Source organism: Calonectris borealis, chromosome 2, assembly GCF_964195595.1.
Source record: "Calonectris borealis chromosome 2, bCalBor7.hap1.2, whole genome shotgun sequence".
In the NCBI taxonomy this organism is placed as follows: Eukaryota; Metazoa; Chordata; class Aves; order Procellariiformes; family Procellariidae; genus Calonectris; species Calonectris borealis.
In genome coordinates this window covers 137,278,489-137,298,609 of record NC_134313.1, presented here as the reverse complement: position 1 = coordinate 137,298,609, position 20,121 = coordinate 137,278,489, and the positions used below count along the sequence as shown (strand labels likewise).

The 20,121-nt window shown below is 38.6% G+C and overlaps 1 protein-coding gene across 2 annotated transcripts in view; it reads left to right on the top strand.

Annotated features, from left to right (window-relative positions):
* HDAC9 (histone deacetylase 9) overlaps positions 1–20,121 on the top strand; it is a 283,155-nt gene that overhangs the window by 134,268 nt on the left and 128,766 nt on the right. For both annotated transcript variants that reach the window (XM_075143616.1, XM_075143615.1), the window contains 3 exons: positions 1,454–1,631; positions 7,946–8,079; positions 15,913–16,033. In XM_075143616.1, coding sequence (XP_074999717.1) covers positions 1,454–1,631; positions 7,946–8,079; positions 15,913–16,033 — 433 coding nt within the window. The remainder of the gene's footprint in view (positions 1–1,453; positions 1,632–7,945; positions 8,080–15,912; positions 16,034–20,121) is intronic.

The following is a 20,121-nucleotide window of genomic DNA, read 5'->3' as shown; positions in this document are numbered from 1 at the left end:
GACACTTCTTGTAAAATCTCTTTTTGCTTACTCATATTTTCTTTCTTTATTTAGTCACTTATGACAAGGTCCCAGGTGATCTACCCTTCCCATGACCTTATGTCTTTTCACTGAAGTGGTGACCTTAGATATTAATATGGGTTTTGAGGCTGCCTTTTAAAGCATTTGTTCTCATTTCAACTGTTATCGATGAGCACTTGTTTTCTTAAAGGCCTCTTTTTTTACATGCAGGGTAGACATTCTCACTTCCCACAAGCTGTGGATTCATTCTGCAGCACACGAGGGGCTGGGGTACTCCGGGGTACTCCCACCTGCCCTCCTGCACAGCCTGAACTCTGCTTCACCTCTCTGAGCACCCAGCAATCCCTCCTTGGCCAGGCCAGGTCTCTGAGCTGCTGTTCCAAACAACAGCATACAGCACCTCTAATCGTTACTGGGTTTAAGAAAAAAAAAAAAGCCGTATATACACCATATATATCTATCTGCATATACATATACCAAGCCCAAGTGAGGATAAACAGAATCTGCAGTTCTAAGACAGAAGTGTGAATTTCAACTGCATTTATATTGCAAAGTAGTTTGGAAATCTCTCTCTTGCATTCACCTTCTGTTGAGGTTCTAGGACTATATGCACAAAAAAGAAAAACAGAAAGGAGAGGGCTTGCGAAGCAATCCTACCCCGTGGAGTGAGTGAGTGCCAAGGTTTCTACTGACTTCAGCAGGGTTTCAGCCTTTGTCATGTCAGCAAAAGTCACCATCTGTTGACAAACAGAACAGAGGAGGAAATCTTCCTTTCTGCTCTGTCTCAGTCTTTTCACACCTGCCTACCTTTCCTGAAGTGTTTGGCACTGCCTACAGCCGGCAGCAGTTATGACAAAAAAAGATGGTCCCTAAGTGGGATCTCATGTAACAGTTCCTGAATTTCTAAATGATTTGTGAAAACCTATGTGCAAATTGTTCCTGTTTTCCAGGGAGCTCTGGGAACTGAGTCCTCTATAGAAACTTGACTCACAGTTGCTCAGCGAATTTGGTAGTGAGTAGTAAAGACGCTGCTTTTCACTTTCAGTGCTGTAGGAAGATTTTATTTTTATTTGTGTAGGGTCATAAAGTGCATATTCTAACATCATATTATGTATTCAATATATTAGAAAAACCTTTGTCTTTTATAAGCCTCTGCATGTGAAGCCACCTTTTCCTCTGTCAGGGAGAACTGACAGGTTGCCTGCCATCCCCTACTCTCCAGCAAAGTCAGCAGCCCACACCGTCAGTGTGAAAACATCTGTTAAATGGATTTATTGACTAGGTCTTAGGTGCGAGTTGTTGGGTCCTTTTTTTTCCACACTGTTTATTACAGGCCTGACCTAATGAACTTAATTTGTTGACATGTTTCCCTCAGTGTCTTACTTGATCCCGTCTCACATTTCTTTCTACTGTGCTGTTTTCTTGGAAACAGGAGTTCCTGGCGCATCGGCGTGTCCACCAGTTGCAAATCTACCAGGCTCAGATGGCTACAGTTGGCATGGCGGGATTAGATAAACATCGGCCAGTGTCCAGGACCCCGTCTTCCCCCACTGATTCCACATTACCTCACCCAGCCGTGGACCAGCCCAGCCAGCATGTCTACACAACTGGTAGGATTCCCTAAAGACCGCTTTTAATAGGCAGGGCAAATGCGTTTGTTCATGTAGGATCAACAGATTTAAATGCCTCAAATACCTCCTGCAGCAACGCATTCAGTTTTAGCCTTACTGTTCCTTGGTTTTATGATGCTGTACTGGCATCAAGTCAACCAGTGCAGCTGATAAATCACAGGGTTAATATTCACACAGTCATAAATTATTATCATTGACTGGCTCTGGCAATATAGCAACAGGTGCATTCTTGGTGCCTTTAAGTCATTTATAGCTTTTTCTTTCATTTCCCTATCCTCTGGTTCTTTTCTTCATGTTCTTGTTGCCTACTTTGAGAAGAGACCACCACTAAGTTGAAGAAAGACCACCAGTAAGTAGGAAAGCTGCAATATAATTCTCAATGTCTTCATTTGACAAGTCAGTCTATGCTACAAGGTTGCTTTCCCTACAGAAAGAGCAAAGCTGTAGCCATGACTAGAAAGGGATGTTGGCTAGGACTTTGGTGTCTTTCAGCAGTCGTGTGGAGTCTCTTCAGAGGAAGGTTTTATGGTCAGGCTCTGGACAGTCCAGTCACTCAGGGAGCATCTCCTATTGGTACGGTCTGGGCTGTCCAAGGCAGAGTCATTAGAAACCCCAAAAACTTCAGTGAAAGGAAGAAAAATTACCATAGAAACCCCATTTCTTATTATGGGTAATCTAACCTTGCAAGAGGGTCCATCTTTTTAAGAGCCTGAATCTCAGTATAACATTACAGCATGGTTAGAAGCAAAGTTTCACTTTGTGCACAAGAAAGGGGAAATGTATACTTGGAGGTACTGCTTATTCAGGTTTCTGCCAGAAGTATTAATTCCTTCACATCGTTTGGCAGAACTTGCCATGCTCTGAAAGCTTATAGCTCTTCAGGCCATGACCATGGATTGATGTAGGATGGAGTCCTTAATGGGCACCGTATGTGACTGTGCAAGACAGCATGCTCTCCCATCTTTCCAATTATAATGTGAACTTGGAAAGCAAAAATTTATTATTTTAAAGAAAAAAACTGTAAAAGAGATGTCCTTAAAGCACTGCAAGTAAGTGGGTAAATGGATGCAAGATGACATTCAAAGATGAAAGACATAATTTCTTCTTCTGTAAATACACTGTCAATTTAGGGATTTCACTTGTTGGGTAACAAACATTTGGATTTACAGAAAGAAACATGCTAATTCACTTTCCATGAGTTTCTGCAAAAAGACCAGCTGTGTATAGACAGGATTATTAAACCAGGCCACTGTTTTTCTAGTTGTGGTTCACAGAGTCCCCAAAACATTGTAAACTCATTCTAAAAGATTCACAGAGCACACCAAAAGTGAGCTCACTGTGTGTAGGCTTCAATGTCCCGTTCAAAAATCTGCAGTTCCACTGGAAAAGCTGAATGGAGTTACAAATGTAAAGGCTGCTGTTTCGGTTTGATTGCTAAGGTTTACTGACACCTCCCGTTACAGGTCCCCAGAAAGGAGACTAGGGTCAGGGGAGTTACATATATCTGGGGATTTGTGGCATCAATGGAGCTGATTAAGAAAGAAAATGTGAAGTTGAGATGAAAGAATAAGAGAAGGAATGAAATGATGTTGGACAAACACTGAATGGAGATGGGACCTACCAGGCATAAAGGGCTCGAGATCTGACACAAGGAAGCCTGATGGGTTCTGCAATGGAAGTGCAGACAGTGCATATGCAGAGTCAGGGTGTGTTAAGATCAGGCAGACAGTTTAACCTTAGCCGTTTAGTAAAGCATTGCTACATGAAGAACAGCAGTGGAAAGAGTGAAAGAAAGAGAGAAAGAAAGGGAAAAAATGCTTCTTATTCTAACTGAGATTCTCAATCCTTCACTGAACTCCTTTCTCCAAATCCAAAACATCTTTTTCTTGCATTCTTATTTCTTCTTTTGTTGAATCTTTTTTCGCCCTCCACCATTCTTTCAAGATAATCATCTCTACTCATTAAAGAAAAAAAAATCCTCATATTTGCACCTTCTCTACAACTTTATGCTTCTGCTTCTCCACTTCTGCTCTGTACCTTCACCTCTTTCGTATCCTTTGGGTACTGGCTGAGTACATGGTGCAGTGCTGTAGCTGCTTCCAACCTGTGCCTGTGCTAACCGGCCAGCCAGAACCCCCTTGCCGATTGACCAGTTCGCAGGTCCAACAGATCACAGACCTCTGCATTCACAATGAAGCCTTTCCTTTCTGCTTGAAGAAATCCCTTTCCCTGACGTGCGTCCAGGCTTACAGACTTACTTGTATAACCTTTATCACTGCGATTTCCGAGTGCATTGAAAACAGAGCTATTTTCTACATTATGAGATTAACACCTTTGGAGTGACAATGAACAGAGACTTTGCAACATCAACAGTTCTAATACTGTTTCCGTGAATAACTAAATCGATATGTGTATTATTAACATGTGGTATGGTATCATATGGTATGGTATAGAATGGCTTTATTTGTGCATAGTATTTCCTGGGTCTGGATGGTGCCCTAGCATTTATACATTGGTCAGTGGAAAGAAAGAAACCCAGACCCAGTTTTTGTCTATTCTTGTACAGCCTTTCCGAAATCCTTTGGGGTGAAAGTCCTGAGCAACCTGGTCTGATCACGATGCTGACCTGCTCTGAGCAGAAGGTTGGACTACAGACCTCTGGAGGTCCCTGCCAGCCTGAGCTATCCTATGGCTCTATGATTTGCTCCCTTAAGAGGCACAAGATGCAACCAGCCATTGTCGACAGCAGTTGCAACACTACCATTTTTAAAAGCATGGAAGGAAGGAATGGGCGGGTGGGAAGGGAGAAAATTCTAGTACAACATGAAGTGAGGTCAAATTCAGACCTTAGAAATTAATGTAAACACACCTCCCTACATTGAATTACTTCTTATTGTTGTTTTTTCCTATTTAAATACAATATATTCTTGGAAGAGAAAAAAGGTAGAAGGAAAACTGTTGTGGCAGTACATTACACAGGAATCAAAATGAGCCTGTATTTTTGTGAGTCATGAAAGAAAACGCTCTTAGCCAAATATCTGAAGGGAATCAGAATGGTGATGGTTGTGAGAGCGCTATGCAATATATACGCAGTACATGCACACGATAATGAGTTAAAGATGGAAAAAAAAAAAAAATCTACTTGATGTTCCTTTAGATGGTTTACAGAATATTTGACATTATTTAGTTCAGATTTTTCTTCTGAATAATTTCTTAGATATGCTTCCCTTGGGTTTTCTTATTGGTACTGTTGTTCTCCAGGGCATTTCACCTTCTTCAAAGCATGCTGTTAGCCAACAATTTTTAGGTCTCTTGCTCTCCCCTCCATTTAAAATATTATTAAAAGATGCTTACCCGAAGACCTTGTTTTTTCTGACTTAATGCAAATTCAGGTTTTTTTGTCCTGTGTCCTCTATCATTATATGGTTCAGCGGTGCCACCATTCCCGTCTGTCATCAGGGCCACATCCTGACCTCAGTAATATTGGTGTAAATCCTGAATAAATCCACCAGTCTCAGTGGAGCTGCTTAGATTTGCACAAGGAATCTGAGAGCAGAATCTGGCTGTAGGCATTTGTTCTGGAGAGACAGAATAACCATCTTTTATTAATATTTCACAGCAGTCCGCAATTGAAAACAGTTGTCTCCCTCTCTCTCTTTTTTGTGGGGGTGGGGAGATTATTGGCTGGATCCTGTTAGGGAAATCCTACAGGCTATTTTTAGCAGTAAGCTCTGCTGCTGCATTGTGGTATTGTACCAAGCACATGTGCTGTATGACCAGCAGCCACACATCTGAATTACTTGCACATCCTAAATCAATTTAGATGCTTGCAATAAATGAAAACATATATTTCAGTCTTTTCTTAAGTCAATTAATCCTGCTAGAAATAAATTTTACACTCAGTGGTGTGAATATTTTAGTATTTAGAAGTTTGGAGGAGATGCTTCTGTTGTGCAATACTGACCTGACCCGATTAAACTGATTTTTGATTTAACAAATTCATACAATAAAATTACATTTTTAGTTATATTCTATTTTGGGAGAAATACTAATGTACTAAAAAAGGGATGTTTATATCTATGTCAACCAGAGGAGGCATCCTGAATACACAGTTTCAGCACTTCACTTCAAAAACACTGTTTAGTTGCAACCCTGATATAAGTCATCAAAAAGTGTCATTATTACATAACATCTTGAGTCTGTATAATAATAACATAGTAAAATAGATATATTTTATTTCTATTAACTGCAGTTTGGACTATGCAAACCTAAGCCTGTAGGGAGCATTGATAATTAGAATAAAACATTCATTGAAAGAGTGGCAGGCAGGAGGTACTTTCAACTTTCAGCTAATTTTGTTAACATTTAACAAGTGTTTTCATTTAAATCCATTGGATATAACTGCCTACTCTGCCTAAGAGCTTCTGAAAGTCCTGATGCATGTACATTTAGCATCTAAACACCTTTTCTGTTGGGCAGGGGGTTGGGAGGAAAAGTTTTCTTATGTAATGGTATAAGGACCACTGGCAAACTGTACAATCTGGGTATGCAACAGACTGTAGAAGTTAAAACTTTGGGTGCCAAGAAAAGGAAAACAAGGTATGTGAGCATGCACTTATTTGTGTGCATACTTGCTATTTCAAATAACTTATAAGCCCTGATAATAGAGCAGCGGTGCTTATGAATGGTACAGTGCAAATAACTGCAAAGAAAGGAAATTATTAACTGCTGTGACAGTGCCAGCAGAGATTTTAAGCTGTATTAGTTTATTAGCTCCAGATTTTCACCGGTTCTTTTTTTTTTTCTTTAAAAGAAAACAAACCAAGAAAGTAAATACAAGAATTTATTACTAATGAACTATTTTGTTTGTTAGATAATCATTTAGCATAAACTTAGTTATGCTGCACATAGGTATTATGCTTGCATTCTCCTTACACTAAACATAACTGTTTTACTATCATTTTGGCTTAAATAGCAAGATCCCAAAGGATCAGCTCTAAAGTGCATGAGCTAAGAAATATGGCAGCATAAATATTTCTAGAGCAGCATAATTTCTGGCTGGCTTCTAACTGAATTATCTCAGAACCTTAACTTTGCATTGCCCACAATGTATACAGACTTTTATTCAGTAGAGTTTTTAAACACTTTATTAAAGTTCAATATCCATTCAAGAACTTTGCTGAATAAGGGCGGTATTGAGCATGTTGTTGAATCTGGACTTTAATTTTGTATTTTCTTCACTGGCTGACTTTTCAGTAGCAGGCTAACACAATTTTCCCAGAACTGTGTTGGCATCCCCAGTAGTGGTGGCACATAAGAAAGAGGTTTTGAATGCCAAGTTTTGCAGCTTGAAGAAATTGTTAATTTGAGTCCCTTTCAACTGTAAGGGGAAGAAAAATCCAAATGTTTACCAAATGAAAATGGTTCACAGGGGTAAGGAAAATATTTTTTGTTCCAGACATTTCTGAGGGAAATGCAAACAACAAGTAAATAAATAAAATAATTTTTCAGTGTTTCAGGCTTGGTTGAAAGCCTTGAAAATTGAGTTTAGCTCGAGCCTACTCGCTGAGATTTCTCTTTTGCTCCCAATACACAGCTACAGAGCAATGTGATACTGATAGCTGTTCCATATAAGGTTGTTCTGTCCTTGAACAAATGAGCGTAGAAAATTCAAAAGGAACCTTGCATTGCAGGCTAACAACAGGATTTGGTCCTAATTGAGTAGTGGGTGGAACTTTTCTTTTTAATGAAAAAGGACTCTGGCTGCCACTGTTGCAACTCTCTGAAACTTTCATCTGATATGCTTTAAGATCTGGAATTAATATAGTATTAGTTAAGCAGTACAAATACAGAGTGGCATTGCCATTTCAAATTTTATTTTAAAAGGTTTTTCTGAGTGATTTTCCTTATACTGCTATAAATATATAACCTTTTCTTGTCATATATATGTTAACAGCCTTAACTGACCTTACCCACTAGAGAAAGAGAAAACAAGTGATTCAGTAATAGGACTTTAGCAAGACACCACCCAATTTCCTTCCTTCTGTACAGCTAATTGTATTTATTAGTATAATTTCTTGAGAATTCATTTTTGCCTTATCAATGTCACAAGATGTACCTTGTAAGTCAAAATGCAGGGTCTCCCAGAGGAAAGGGGAATTGAGATCCAGAATTTTCATTGTGCTCTAACTGTCAAATAAAATCCAGTTGTGCTGTAGTATGCATGACACGGAACAGTATGACTTGCATTTATTTCACTTACTGTTTCTTATTGTGCTGTCTTTGTGCTGAAGGTGTTGTGTATGACAGTCTGATGCTGAAGCACCAGTGTATGTGTGGCAACTATGCTAATCACCCTGAACATGCTGGAAGGATCCAAAGCATCTGGTCAAGGCTGCAAGAAACTGGGTTGCTAAACAAGTGCGAGGTAATAAAAAATAAAGACCAGATACTTGTTAAACTAAATGGCAAATTTATTAAATCCTAAATCTGTCTTACTTCTGTAATAAGAGAGTAATTTGTCTCAGGAATTTTTTGGACTTAACTGACAACATTAAAATAATGCATTTTAGGAAAGCACACTTCTCAATCAGAAAACAAAGAATTTACACAATGAAAGTCATTTATCCATGTGCATCAGAATATAAAATCTAGACATGACTGTGTTGCTCACCTTCATATAGGAAGGTAGACAAGCAGTAGTCAAATGGCAAGTGCAATCCTTTCAATAGCACAGTTCTTAACTTTTTCAAGCAGCTGAGGATTTTACTTCTGTAGTAGCATAGAACACTGCTTTTTTTAATGTAGTTTGTATCACTCCATAAGCACATGGCATCTTGTCTTATTTCAGCTCTAAAGTCTGTTTTCATAGCATTTTCATTTGCCTGGTGTACAATGGGTACCAAGTCAAAACCCGAGACCTTCAAGAGCAATCTTCTAGATAATATCAGAGCAAATGTGGAACTTTATTCTGCTTTGATTTCCCTCACAAAACTGCATATTAAAACTTCCTACTTAAATCAAATATGGACTCTGAGGTTCATATATGACCTGGGTTACTGAAAAACAGCCTTTTCCTACCATTCACTATTTCCCATCAGTTGTGCAGCATTGTCAACTCCTGCAGAAGCCTGTGGCAATTGAGTGTGCTTACTGCATTGCAGCACAAGTTAACAAAGTTCAACAAAAATTTGCTTATGTTTTGCAGGATCCCAAAATTGCCAGGGCTCTTATGGTCTGTTTTCTTTAATTACTTTTCTTTACACACTTAGGTTTTTAAAAACCCAAAGACACTGGTACAATAGGTCCCTTTGATTAGCTATTAGTGACTGTCCACGAAGATTTTCTGCAGGTAGCCTAGTGTACTGGGCAGTGAGATATTGCAAGCACTATAAATGGATTTGTTGTATACACTCATCTAACTAGATGGCAGCACTCTAACAGGCTAATTCTTTTTTTAGCTTGGATAATTTTTTCAATCTTCAAGAAGACTTTCTTTCAGCAAGGCCCTTAAGGCCACATATCACAGGATGGTTTCACTGGCGGGATCACATACTTAAGGAGTAAGTTAAACACACAGCCGAGTGCTTTACTAAAATAAGACCTAGTTACCTTCTTGACTCAGGACCCATATTATAAGGAAAAGACAAAAAAGAGAGAAAATAAGTAAACCACAATGTGCTACTATGTATTGCTTTCTTCAGTAATGAACAGATATTGCTGAGCAGTAAATTGTGTGGATCTGCAAAAGACGTAAATAGGAAAAGTGGTTTAGGCTAGTCTGAGGTGCATGCAGTCCAATAGTTTCCTGGAAGATTTAAAGTTTCCTCTTGCAATTCTGCAATTTCAAAACCTGAAATATAGCCTATTAGGTCTTGCAAAATCCAGTGAGTGGGCAGAGAGGAAATAAGTCACTTCATGTCGAATGGCATTCAGTTAATTTTGACTCCCATTGTGTGCTTTGAAATGAGGCTGGAATGTGAAACGAACTGTCAAATGTAAACTCTGATGATAAAACTTTGAGGAACCTCAGCGTGAAGCTGGTGCCTAGATCTGGTGTTTATCTTGATCCTCTTAGGTAGATAAGGACAGGATTATATTTGGTGATGCAATTTGTCCTTTGCTTCACTGAATTCTCTAGCACTTGTTTGACATCAAACACGTCCTTAAATCTGCTCACTTTTAAAATAAGGAAGGCTGCAGTGATACACTTAATTGGTGCTCTGATTCTTTAGAAAAGTTGTTCAGTTGAATATATGACTTGTGTCACTAAAGGAGCGGTTATTGCTTTATTCAAGAAATAATAAGCCACTATTAAGCCTCATTCTGGAATATAGCACACTGAGGATGCAGAGTCAAAGCATCCCGGGCAACAACACTGACTCTTTTGCTGACCTCTGAATGACCCCTCATGGACATTAATATTTCTTAATATAATTTCTCAATATAATTTCCCTCAGTTTCTGTTAGAAGGTGTGGAGAGATCACTGGTCACGTTTTGCCATGTGCACTGCCTCATGCACCAAGCCTGAAGGGCAGCTTAGGAACAACAACCTGCAACAGCCGCTTTGGAAATCCTCTCAGTAACTGTGAATCTTCTTTTTTTCTCTTTTACTAAGACAATAGTCCCACGAGAGGGCTGCAGTCCCACTCTTTGTCTGATGAGGAGTTTCAGGATCAAAGCTAGTTCAGTCAGAGGTAGCTCAGATCTTGTTACCTTACAATGTGTGTATCCTTAGCCACAGGCTTATGCCAGGGGGCTCTCCCTGTTTTCTTAATCTAACACGAAACCCTTATGAAAATGAACAATCTATATCTATATGATCTTTTTTATCTATATCAGGGAGCAAAATGTGGTTCCTAAATCATGTGGTGTTGATTAACCCCTCTCATGCAGCTCAGGTCTATGGCCCTGGAGAGACAACTGGCCAAGCGCACAGAGAGCCATCATCTCTAACTGGGCATGGGATGATGGAAGTCATATACACGGGGCTGACACCATGCTTGCTGCAGTTAATAGATTAATCTAGGTAGAATAATCTAGATTTAATCTATTACCTATATATATTGCTCATATTGCCCCCATATATAGCATTTTTAAAATATAACTTGGTAAAATCCTAACAAGGTTTGACTGGGGCACTCAAATTTGTGTCTTCACTACAAAACAAAATGTGCCTGGGACTGTTCCCCACCTCTGCGGCCAACTGGCATGGAAAGGCCCATGTTCATACTACCAGGAATGCTCCCTGGCCCATGCCAGTGACCAAACCATGTCTGGGAGTTGTTTGGGAGAGTACTAGTTGCTGCTCAGCCAAAACGGTGTGAAGGACCACTTTAGCAATTTAATTGTACAGATGATTGCGTTCCTCTGCCTGGGAATGTTTCCTGGCACTGCTTAATTTACTGCTGCAGATACAGCCAAAAGGACGTGTTTCTCCAGACTGTATTTTGTCTTTCTAGCTATAGATATTTGAGCTCTAGAGTTATTCAAACAACAGTTTAGAGGATTTTTGCTAAATTGAGAAACTAGTTACAGCTTTCGGATTTTTTTTTAATCATATCACTCTTCCAAATAGATAGATTGCTTCCCCCATCGACTTCCCCAAGACAAAGGAGAAACACATTCAGACCATGGCCAGCCCTGGAGAGCTGGATTTGAGAGACCAGTCCCTGACTCTGACTAAGTCCAGGGCAAGAGAGTGGAGTAATTTCCCCCCGTAGTGGACTTTTTTATAGTCCTGGTATATAAGTATTGGAAAAATAAAATTTGAACATAATATTTTTGCATTAGTTTAAAAGTTTCGTGTATGTTTACTGAAATGCCTATTCTGTGTTCGTTAAAGGCTGACAGACGTAGAACAGACAGTTACCAAACGCAGCAGCAGAACAGGGCAGCTAAAAGATGCAAAGATTGGCGTAAAAGCATCCATTATCTTTTTTTTGCAATTTTCTCTTGATAAAGAGCAACACATAGCTGCCCTACCTTTGGGACAAAAAAGGACTGAATTATGTTTTGGTAGTGGTGTCTGCTTTCTACTTGTTCTAGGGAGAGGAAGTATTTACATAACTCCTTTGGGGCCATAATTTATGCACACATGACTGACATTAGGCTACACGGATCAGCACAGTTTTAGAAAAGAAAAGAAGAATGTAGACACGGTCCCACTTTGTGCCCCCACCTCTACTTCCTGGAGGGACTGTGGTCCAGCAACATTTTTCTTTTCAGCCTGGATCAGATCTGAATTTTGGTAGTTTTCTGGATTAGGGAGACATCTTACATCTCCTGCTGTCCGCATCTCATGGACTGAAGGGGAGACAAGGAAAGAATTTAAAGATTTAAAAACCTTTGAGTCTGCCAGATCACATGGACTGAAATATATGAAAAAATTCCATCCTCTGAACCTCAATTTACCACTAAAGAAGAAATAATACGGGAAAAGTTAGTCTTTAAGAGCAAAAATCTTTGTAGTGTTGAACATATTCAGGTTAGGCACTGAAGGACCAAAACACATGAAGAGAGTAAACGCACCTCTATGTGGGTGCATGTGTGTCAGAGATACGCTTGCAATTCCCGCATAATGGAGAGAGAGCAAGCGATGTGGGTATACTGACTGGCAAAAGATCCATGTGTGTATTTTTAAATTTTAAATTTTATCTGTGTGTATTTTTAAAAACAAGAGAGAATTTAACAACTATGATAAATCCCAGAAAAGTAGAAAAAACTCTGAAGACCTTATTTACAAACTAGATTGCCTAAGGGAATTTCAAATCTCCATACAAATAGCTTCAGTGAAAGCAACGGACACCTTACACTGAGAGACCAGAGTGAGAAATATTCCTCAAGCTATGTCAACAACTCCTGTTAGTTTAGCAGAGAGAAACAGGCAGTGTCACCTTTGTCTTTTTGAATCTCTGTGCAAGAGTTTAGTCTGCTGAAAGTTTAACCAAAGTCTTCAGGTTAATAGAGGTTATCTGTGTGAAACTTTAATGGTCTATTTTAAACAGAAGACCAGACAGTTGTCTTTGACCTTAAATTCTGTGAAAGGTGAAAGCATTTTCCCGTTGTGGGGAGAATAACTTTCTAGTTCTAGACTGATTTTTAAAAGCACTCAGGTGCAGTATTTTGCTCTCCTGAGATGTATAAATGTCTCTGTTGATGAGGGAACTGCATATGTCAGAGGAGAAAGCCAACACACAAATTGTCATGCACATTAGAAAAGGGTGACTTGCCTTCTACTAAGGATGTAGTAGATGGATGGATGTAGTGCTCAAATCCCCCTGAATGAAACAAACACTGTTCATAAGTTCTCCTATGCTACTTCTCCTTTTTTCATTGGCTTTATGCCAATTTTCTGCTTTCTACGACATTTTAGGCTTTTGATACTACCATGGCCGATGAAAATTAAGAGAGACACTTTAAAATAAAAAAGATGTGGGTAAAAGTGTATGTGTAAAGTTATACAAATGCGTATGTTCTGTTGTCTGATAACTCATGCCAGTGAGAGCCAGAAACTACCACTTTGCATAACTGAAGTTACATGATTCCAGATTCTGGCAACAGACTTATGACATGTGCTTTTGTAGATCTGCTAAATCCTGACATCATTGTGTAAGAAGAACTGTTCTTAACAATTATTGCAGTTAATTTTTAATATCAATTATTTTTTCTTCTTTGTAGAGCCTTAGATAGCTGGAATTTTAATGTTATTGAAAATGGCTTCACAGGCAGAGATATTGCAAGGGTGTGATGAAAGGAACAGTAAATGAGGAGATGGGAATACAGAAACAGCGCAGACTTGTGCACTGTTTGCCCTTCCCTTTCCTCCTGCCATTTACTGTGTAAATGTGCTTGTCGGTGCTCAAGGTTAGAGCTGGAGAAGCCGTGGAGAAAGAGCAGCTTTGGGCTGTGCCTGCCCTGGCAGTTCAGCTGTTGGCTGCACTCCGAGGATCTCACTGCTGGGAGCAGCCTGCAGTGAGGCGTCCTGTTCGGTGCTACTTGATTTCTGCACCAAACTTGTTTCTGCACAACCTGTTTCTGCCCTAGAGAATCTGGCTGGCAATATTGGCAAAACGTGTTGGGGAGGCCACTTCCAGACCCTACCCTGTTAGTGCAAATCACTATGTTCCATAGGATATCACAGAGCTCCCCGTTGTAAGAATAATGGCTAGCTGTGGGTCTTTTTATAGTTAAGGGGATATGGCATTTAACAGCACTTTAAAGAGAGCCAGACAATTAACTCTCTTAAATATCTCTTAAAGAGTTTTTGTATAACTTGTAGAAAATATATGACTAGAGAGTATTTTACTCAAGGTTCTTTGATGTGACCTTCATAAAATACCTCTTTACTTTTCTTATACGTTTGTTTTAGCTGTCCTAAAAGCCAGCCTCCCTTCCCAGTTCTGCTGTGGAGAATTGGGTATATAGATTTTAAAGCAGCTTATTAGAAACATAGACCTTAATGAGAATGGATGAACGAATAAATGTTACCAGCCACCTCACTCGTGAAGAAAAACATTTTATCTGACCCAGAAGAACCATTACAGAGTTTACTGACTCCATGAAGTAACATAATGTGCTGATTTTGATTGTGCAACTGTGTGTTAAAAGGATGTGAGTGCACTGCTACAAATTCTCATGTGAGACTGGGAGAGGCTTGAAGAAATTAGAGATGAAAAAAGGTTTATTAAGTCATTTAATTCTTGGATCATTCCCTAAAATGTTTTTTCCACTGCTGTGTCCAGTCAAGTTTTAAACACTGCAAGAAATAGGGCTTCCACCATTTCCCTGAGGGGGAGCTTGTTCCACAGTTATCTAGACCTAACTCGTAGGACATTTTTCCTGATTAGTCAGAAAAAATTGCCACTGCTTAACTCAATATAAATTGTGCATGGTTCTTCTGACCCCCCCCCAGGCAGCTCCTTTCTTCTGAAGTGCACATTCTCTTTAATATTTATAATATTGCTTTCTCCTCCTAGTGAAGAGGTTGGTGCCTTCTGATGTGCATGAGTAGGTGATGGATATAATAAGAATTACAACTTAGCCTCTAAGAAAGCTAGAATTGAGTGGTATTTCTAGAATTGAGTGGTATTTCTGTAACAGGTTAATCAGTCTGTTAAAAATAGGATGGTCTATTTAGATAACTTCTGTATCTGTTTATCCATAGACCTTGACAGTCGGACAGATCCACAGTCTGAGTTGTGAGAGGTTTTGCCCCAGGTGTTTGTAAGGACCAGCTCTGCAAATAGAGTCCAAGACCTTAAAAATAGCCTGTTTTCTCTCTACGTTATCCAATATCAACAGGAAAGATGATCTTGGGATCAGAACTTTGTTGACAGTGCTGTTTATTATGCCCAAACCCGAGCAAAATCTGCTTCGTGTTGCTGTGTCTGCAAAGGCTGTGCAGCACCAGCACAAGCAGAGAAATAAATATTTTTATGGCAAGCTGTAACTCCAAATACATAGAAGGAACAGATCTGCTGAATAAGAAAATGTTAGTTTTAATCTTTTCTTCCTCCTTTCCTATCTTTCTTCCTTCCTAAACTGATTAAATTTCGATGGATTTATAGAAAGACATCCCAGATTTTTTAACACTGATTTAAGTGGGGAGAGTATAGGCTGGAGAAACACTTAGAGAGGCAAACTCCACTTACAAAAATGTAAGGAAGCAAGTTGAGTCAGCATGTGTAACAGCAAAAATGATCCTGGGATATTGAATATAAATAAAAAAAAAAAAAAAGAAATATTTAATTAAAGCATTTAAACTTTAATTTTCTTCTTTTCTCTGGCTCTCCTCACTATGATCATGTTCTTCCTAGCAGCATAAATCACAAGTACTAGTAGTATGCAAAAAACATTAATCCTCATTCAGAACACATCTGCAGCTTACAGGTGTGAATAAGTTTTTCTCTTTAAACTAGAATTTTGTAGCCAGCTTTCTTACTTAAGAAATAGTTCACCTTTTGGTTTGTATCTCTTAATATAATGTAGAAAAGAGGCAGAATCTTTTCTTTTTCTTGTGTGTGAAACCCTGTATTAACTCTGCTAAGACTTAAGTGAAGCATTTGTGATAAACCACACACGCATTTGTTTTTCATATAGCATTACTTTAATAAACAAATCAGTGTCACATTCCTGCATGACGCAATTTCAACCCATTATTAATCATACTAAATGTTATTTCGGACCTTTACTTCTTTTTTTTTTTTCTCCCTAAATATTGTCAGTGGAATATTGTAGGCCTCTGCTGTTTTCTTTCAGCGAATTCGAGGTCGAAAAGCCAGTCTGGAGGAAATACAGCTGGTTCACTCTGAACATCATTCACTGCTGTATGGCACCAGCCCCCTGAACAGACAGAAGCTGGACCCCAGGAAACTCCTAGGTCTGTACAGGCCTCTATTCTACTGAGAACAGCACATTCCAGCACTGTCATTAGTCATAGCTGGTGTCAGTTTAAAATACTTGGCAAGCAGTGTGACAAAAATTCACTTTTTCCAAATGCATTGCTATGTGGAAGGAGAATGTTACAATGGAAGCCAAATATAGATTAGCAAAATGCACAGGCTGGAAAGCAGCAATAGAAATTTCTCCTCATTTGCTTCAAAAATCATCGAAGTGTTAACCCTTTACTGTGATTTGTTCTTCATCAGAGGTCAAGGGCAATTTTGAACACAGTTGGTCTTCTATCTCCTTGTGTTCTTTGATTTGAAAATGGGAGTTTAAGATACACTTGCTTGTCAGAACTGCTTGTTTGCTGTTCTCATTTGCTTTATTTCAATTATTTCAGCCACGCTGAGTGCAGATACTATGCCTAAGTCTTGATAATAAGTGAACTTTATTTTAATGCCTTCCCATTATGCAGGATATGATATCTTTCTGAATAACAGGGGGTAAAAACCACATTAAAATATTAAATGGATCTATGGGTGTACAGAATAGGAGAAAACTGACAGGATTTTCACATCAAATATCTTCATGCACGGCCAATGCTGAGTCTATGTTTTTTATAATAGAAAAGTAGGGTTAAATTGAGCTCTGCCATGAGTGTAGCATGAAGCAGATCTACTTCTCAGACCTGCTACAGAGAATGTGAAAGGAAACACACAAAAAAGTAGTGCATTTTGGAAATAATCTGTGAGTGAAACCCTGCCCTTTATGTCCCAGCACACTGGATGCAACACTGTAATTCTCAGCTATTTTTATAACACTTGATGTGAAGTTTTTCCTAAATGTAATGAAACCCAACCCAAACAAAAACAATACTAGCCATCAAAACAAATTGCCGCCACAGTTCTAGTAATACATAGCAATTATTTTCCTTTGGAAACTAATGAGAAGAGTTTTCTGTAAGGCAGACTGTTACTTCAGTGAGTTGTAAGAGTAGATAAGACAAAAGTCTTGATCATAATGTTATCTAAGTTTATACATCTTCTTAGCCAAGGCAACATCAATACTGACGAATACTTACAGTATGATAGATTCTCAGGAGCTTGAATTTCCAAAGTAGGAAATCCCCCTTAAAAAAAAAACAACAAAAACAAAACGAAAAAGTGTTTCCAAGAAAAAGCTCTAAATTCTGCAAAATGAAAATTTGGAAACATTTTGATTTGAGTTCATCAACATTGTCAAAATGTTCCATTTTGATAGTCAAGCATTTCATTTAAATTTTGTTGGTTTTGATTCATTTCATTTTAATTTTCACATTATTTAATATAACATACATTGATATAAAATATTGTTCCCATTTTGGATCTCAGTGGTTGACCACCATATGGAATGCAACCATAGTTGCAGCTACAAGGTGAAAAAAGGAATGGACCCAGGTACCCTCACTGTGTTTCTGCCTATGAATAAAGAATGCAGAAAGCTTTGTTTACCCTATCTCAGAAAGCCATTTCTTTGCCCACAGTTCTTTACTGACACTCTTTGCCTTTTTTATTTGACACTTAGTCCAAAACATTTAGTCTCTAAATTTATATCGGGATCATACTCCTAGCATATATTTTGAGTGTATCCTTGGCTTAATGCCCTTTTCTGTCCCTGTTTCGAGGATGTTTTCTTGCTGCATCTCACATGGCCTTTTACCAAGACAACAGTCAATGAAACACCCTTCCCATATGCTTTTGCATGTGCCTGTTTTTTTGGCTGCAAGCTCTCATCATTTGAGTTTCCAGACTCTTGAATAAAGGAACTTAATTCTCTCTTACATTTTTCCAATTCTCTCTCTTACATCTTTCCATTTTTCCTTTCATTGTCCCCAGTTTAGTGAGGTTGAGCCTAACCAATCCTGACATTAAAATTAACATCTTGGTATAGTATAGAAATTCAAAATGATGTGTAGCAAAGGAGAAAAATCTAAAGGAAATGTTTCTCATAAAAAATGTCATCAATAACAACATCATCTCATAAAACATTTCTATTTCAATGAAAGTGCATTTTTTTTCTACATTTGTTCCAGCAAATTATGGCTTTGCATCCTAATAAAAAGGAGGACCTACCCATTCCTTCCCTTACTCCTCTACCCACACAAAAGACAGAGGCACCATTTGTTCTCCACTTGTGCTCCAGAAAAGCATTTCTTCCGTGTCCCTGTTCAGAAGAGTACATCTGCTTGGTCTGAAGCTCTTTTTTTTTGCTAACAAGCAGGTTCTGTATCTTTCAAACAGAAAAGAAACACTTGAAGGAAAGAAATTTAAGTATGACTAGGGCTAGAAATGTCAATAAATGCTTATTTCAGTGTCCCTGTTCAGGAAAAAAAACTCTGTTCTGGAAGACTGCAAAGCAAAATGGCTGTAAACTACTGAAATCAGTGAGAATTATGCATGCAGTTATAATTCACATATTCTTAATGCATTCAGAGTATAAACTGGCTTGAACTCTTGGCTTTATTTTCCCTGCATCAAGGCCTACAAACGTAGCTATTGCAAATGATCACTTCAACTTCTGCACTATTGCGTAGTTTAAGCTTTTGACTGATCGTATTTCAGTGTGGTGTGTTAAGCAACATGTTATGTTGCATTACATTGTCTTGACGTGAAGGAAACTAATATGCAGACGATGTGTCACATCGCATTACGGCTTCATGTGACAGAATACAACCTTTCAAATGTCTTTGAATAAGCTGTTCAAGGGCAGGACAGTTATCAAACAGGTCTTACAAATTTGTTTGCCTTTTTCCCTCTCCAGCCATAATTAAGAAAGTGTTTCTAAAAAGCAAGTTTCCAATGGTTACAAGTTTGTAAAAGTGAGAAATATACTGTTGACACATCCCTGAGAGTGGGGCAGTATTTAGAGTACAACTAAAAGATGCATTCACAGAGCATCTGTGCAATTGCAATTTCAAGTTAGTAAAAAAATGACCACTTAGCAGAAATGGCTTCGTTCTTGAGGGATGACGCTGAAAACAATCAGGTTCCGCAAACTGTGCCTTTTCACAAGTGAACAAACTTTTTATTTTTTTGAAAGAGAGTTTTTGCCCATCGCTTTTCCTGCTCATCAGGCTCTCAGTCCCCAACTGTCAATCTCCTAAGCAGCTTCCTTGACTTCTGTAGGGGCCCTGACCTCAGCCAACGACGGGTGCCTCCGCACCTAGTTTGACTAACCAGCTTCTACTGCATTTGTGGGTTAAAATTTTAAAATACAAATCTTGGATAATTTTTCTAGCTCTATCAGGAAATTGTTGTGCTGAATCTTCTCTAAAAGACCTTTTTTCTCAAGTGATTTGCTGGTGACTGCAAATTCTGTCCTGATGTAAAGCCAAAAAAAGTATGATTATTTAAAATTTGTCTTCTATCTTACTTGACGTATCCCGATATCTTTTTCATTATTATTCTGGAGGTATCCTTGGGTGTGGAATGGTGTTACTGTAAAATGATTGCTATTTACCAAGTTCTGCTGGGACATCAACTCCAAACATCATGGGAAATTCTCATCTCGATTCATTTTTCAGGGTTTGCTTTTTGTTACTGATTTTCATTTATGGCAAAGAGTGTTGTGGACTCTCTTCTTTTTGTGAGGTTAGCTAAGTGATGGTCCTACTCTCTCTTAGTAGAATCTTTCCACACCGTTCTTTTCATGAAATCTCAATTTTTTTCTTGTTCTGCGAAGTCTGTTATCTGCTTTTTTTGATTATCGTGCAATAAGAAGTGAGTATCCTGGCAAGTTTCTTGATACACTGAAAAGGCTTCGTGCTTGTTTCCCCCCATTTTAGTACTATCTGTTGATTGAGTTTAGCCTCCTTCCTCACCATCTGCTTTTCTGTTTTTACTCGGTGTTTGTTGTTTTTAATAGTGTTTACCATGCACAATGTGCCCGGCTGCAGGGAGATAAATGAGAATTCATCTGTTCTCTCTTATGTCCCAACTCTGCAATGGAATTTAAGAAAAAAGGTCTAGTCATTCAATATTCTAAAAATGCCTTCTTTTATCTCAAATTACAGCTTATGTTTCCATTAATGTCTCCTGGCACTTT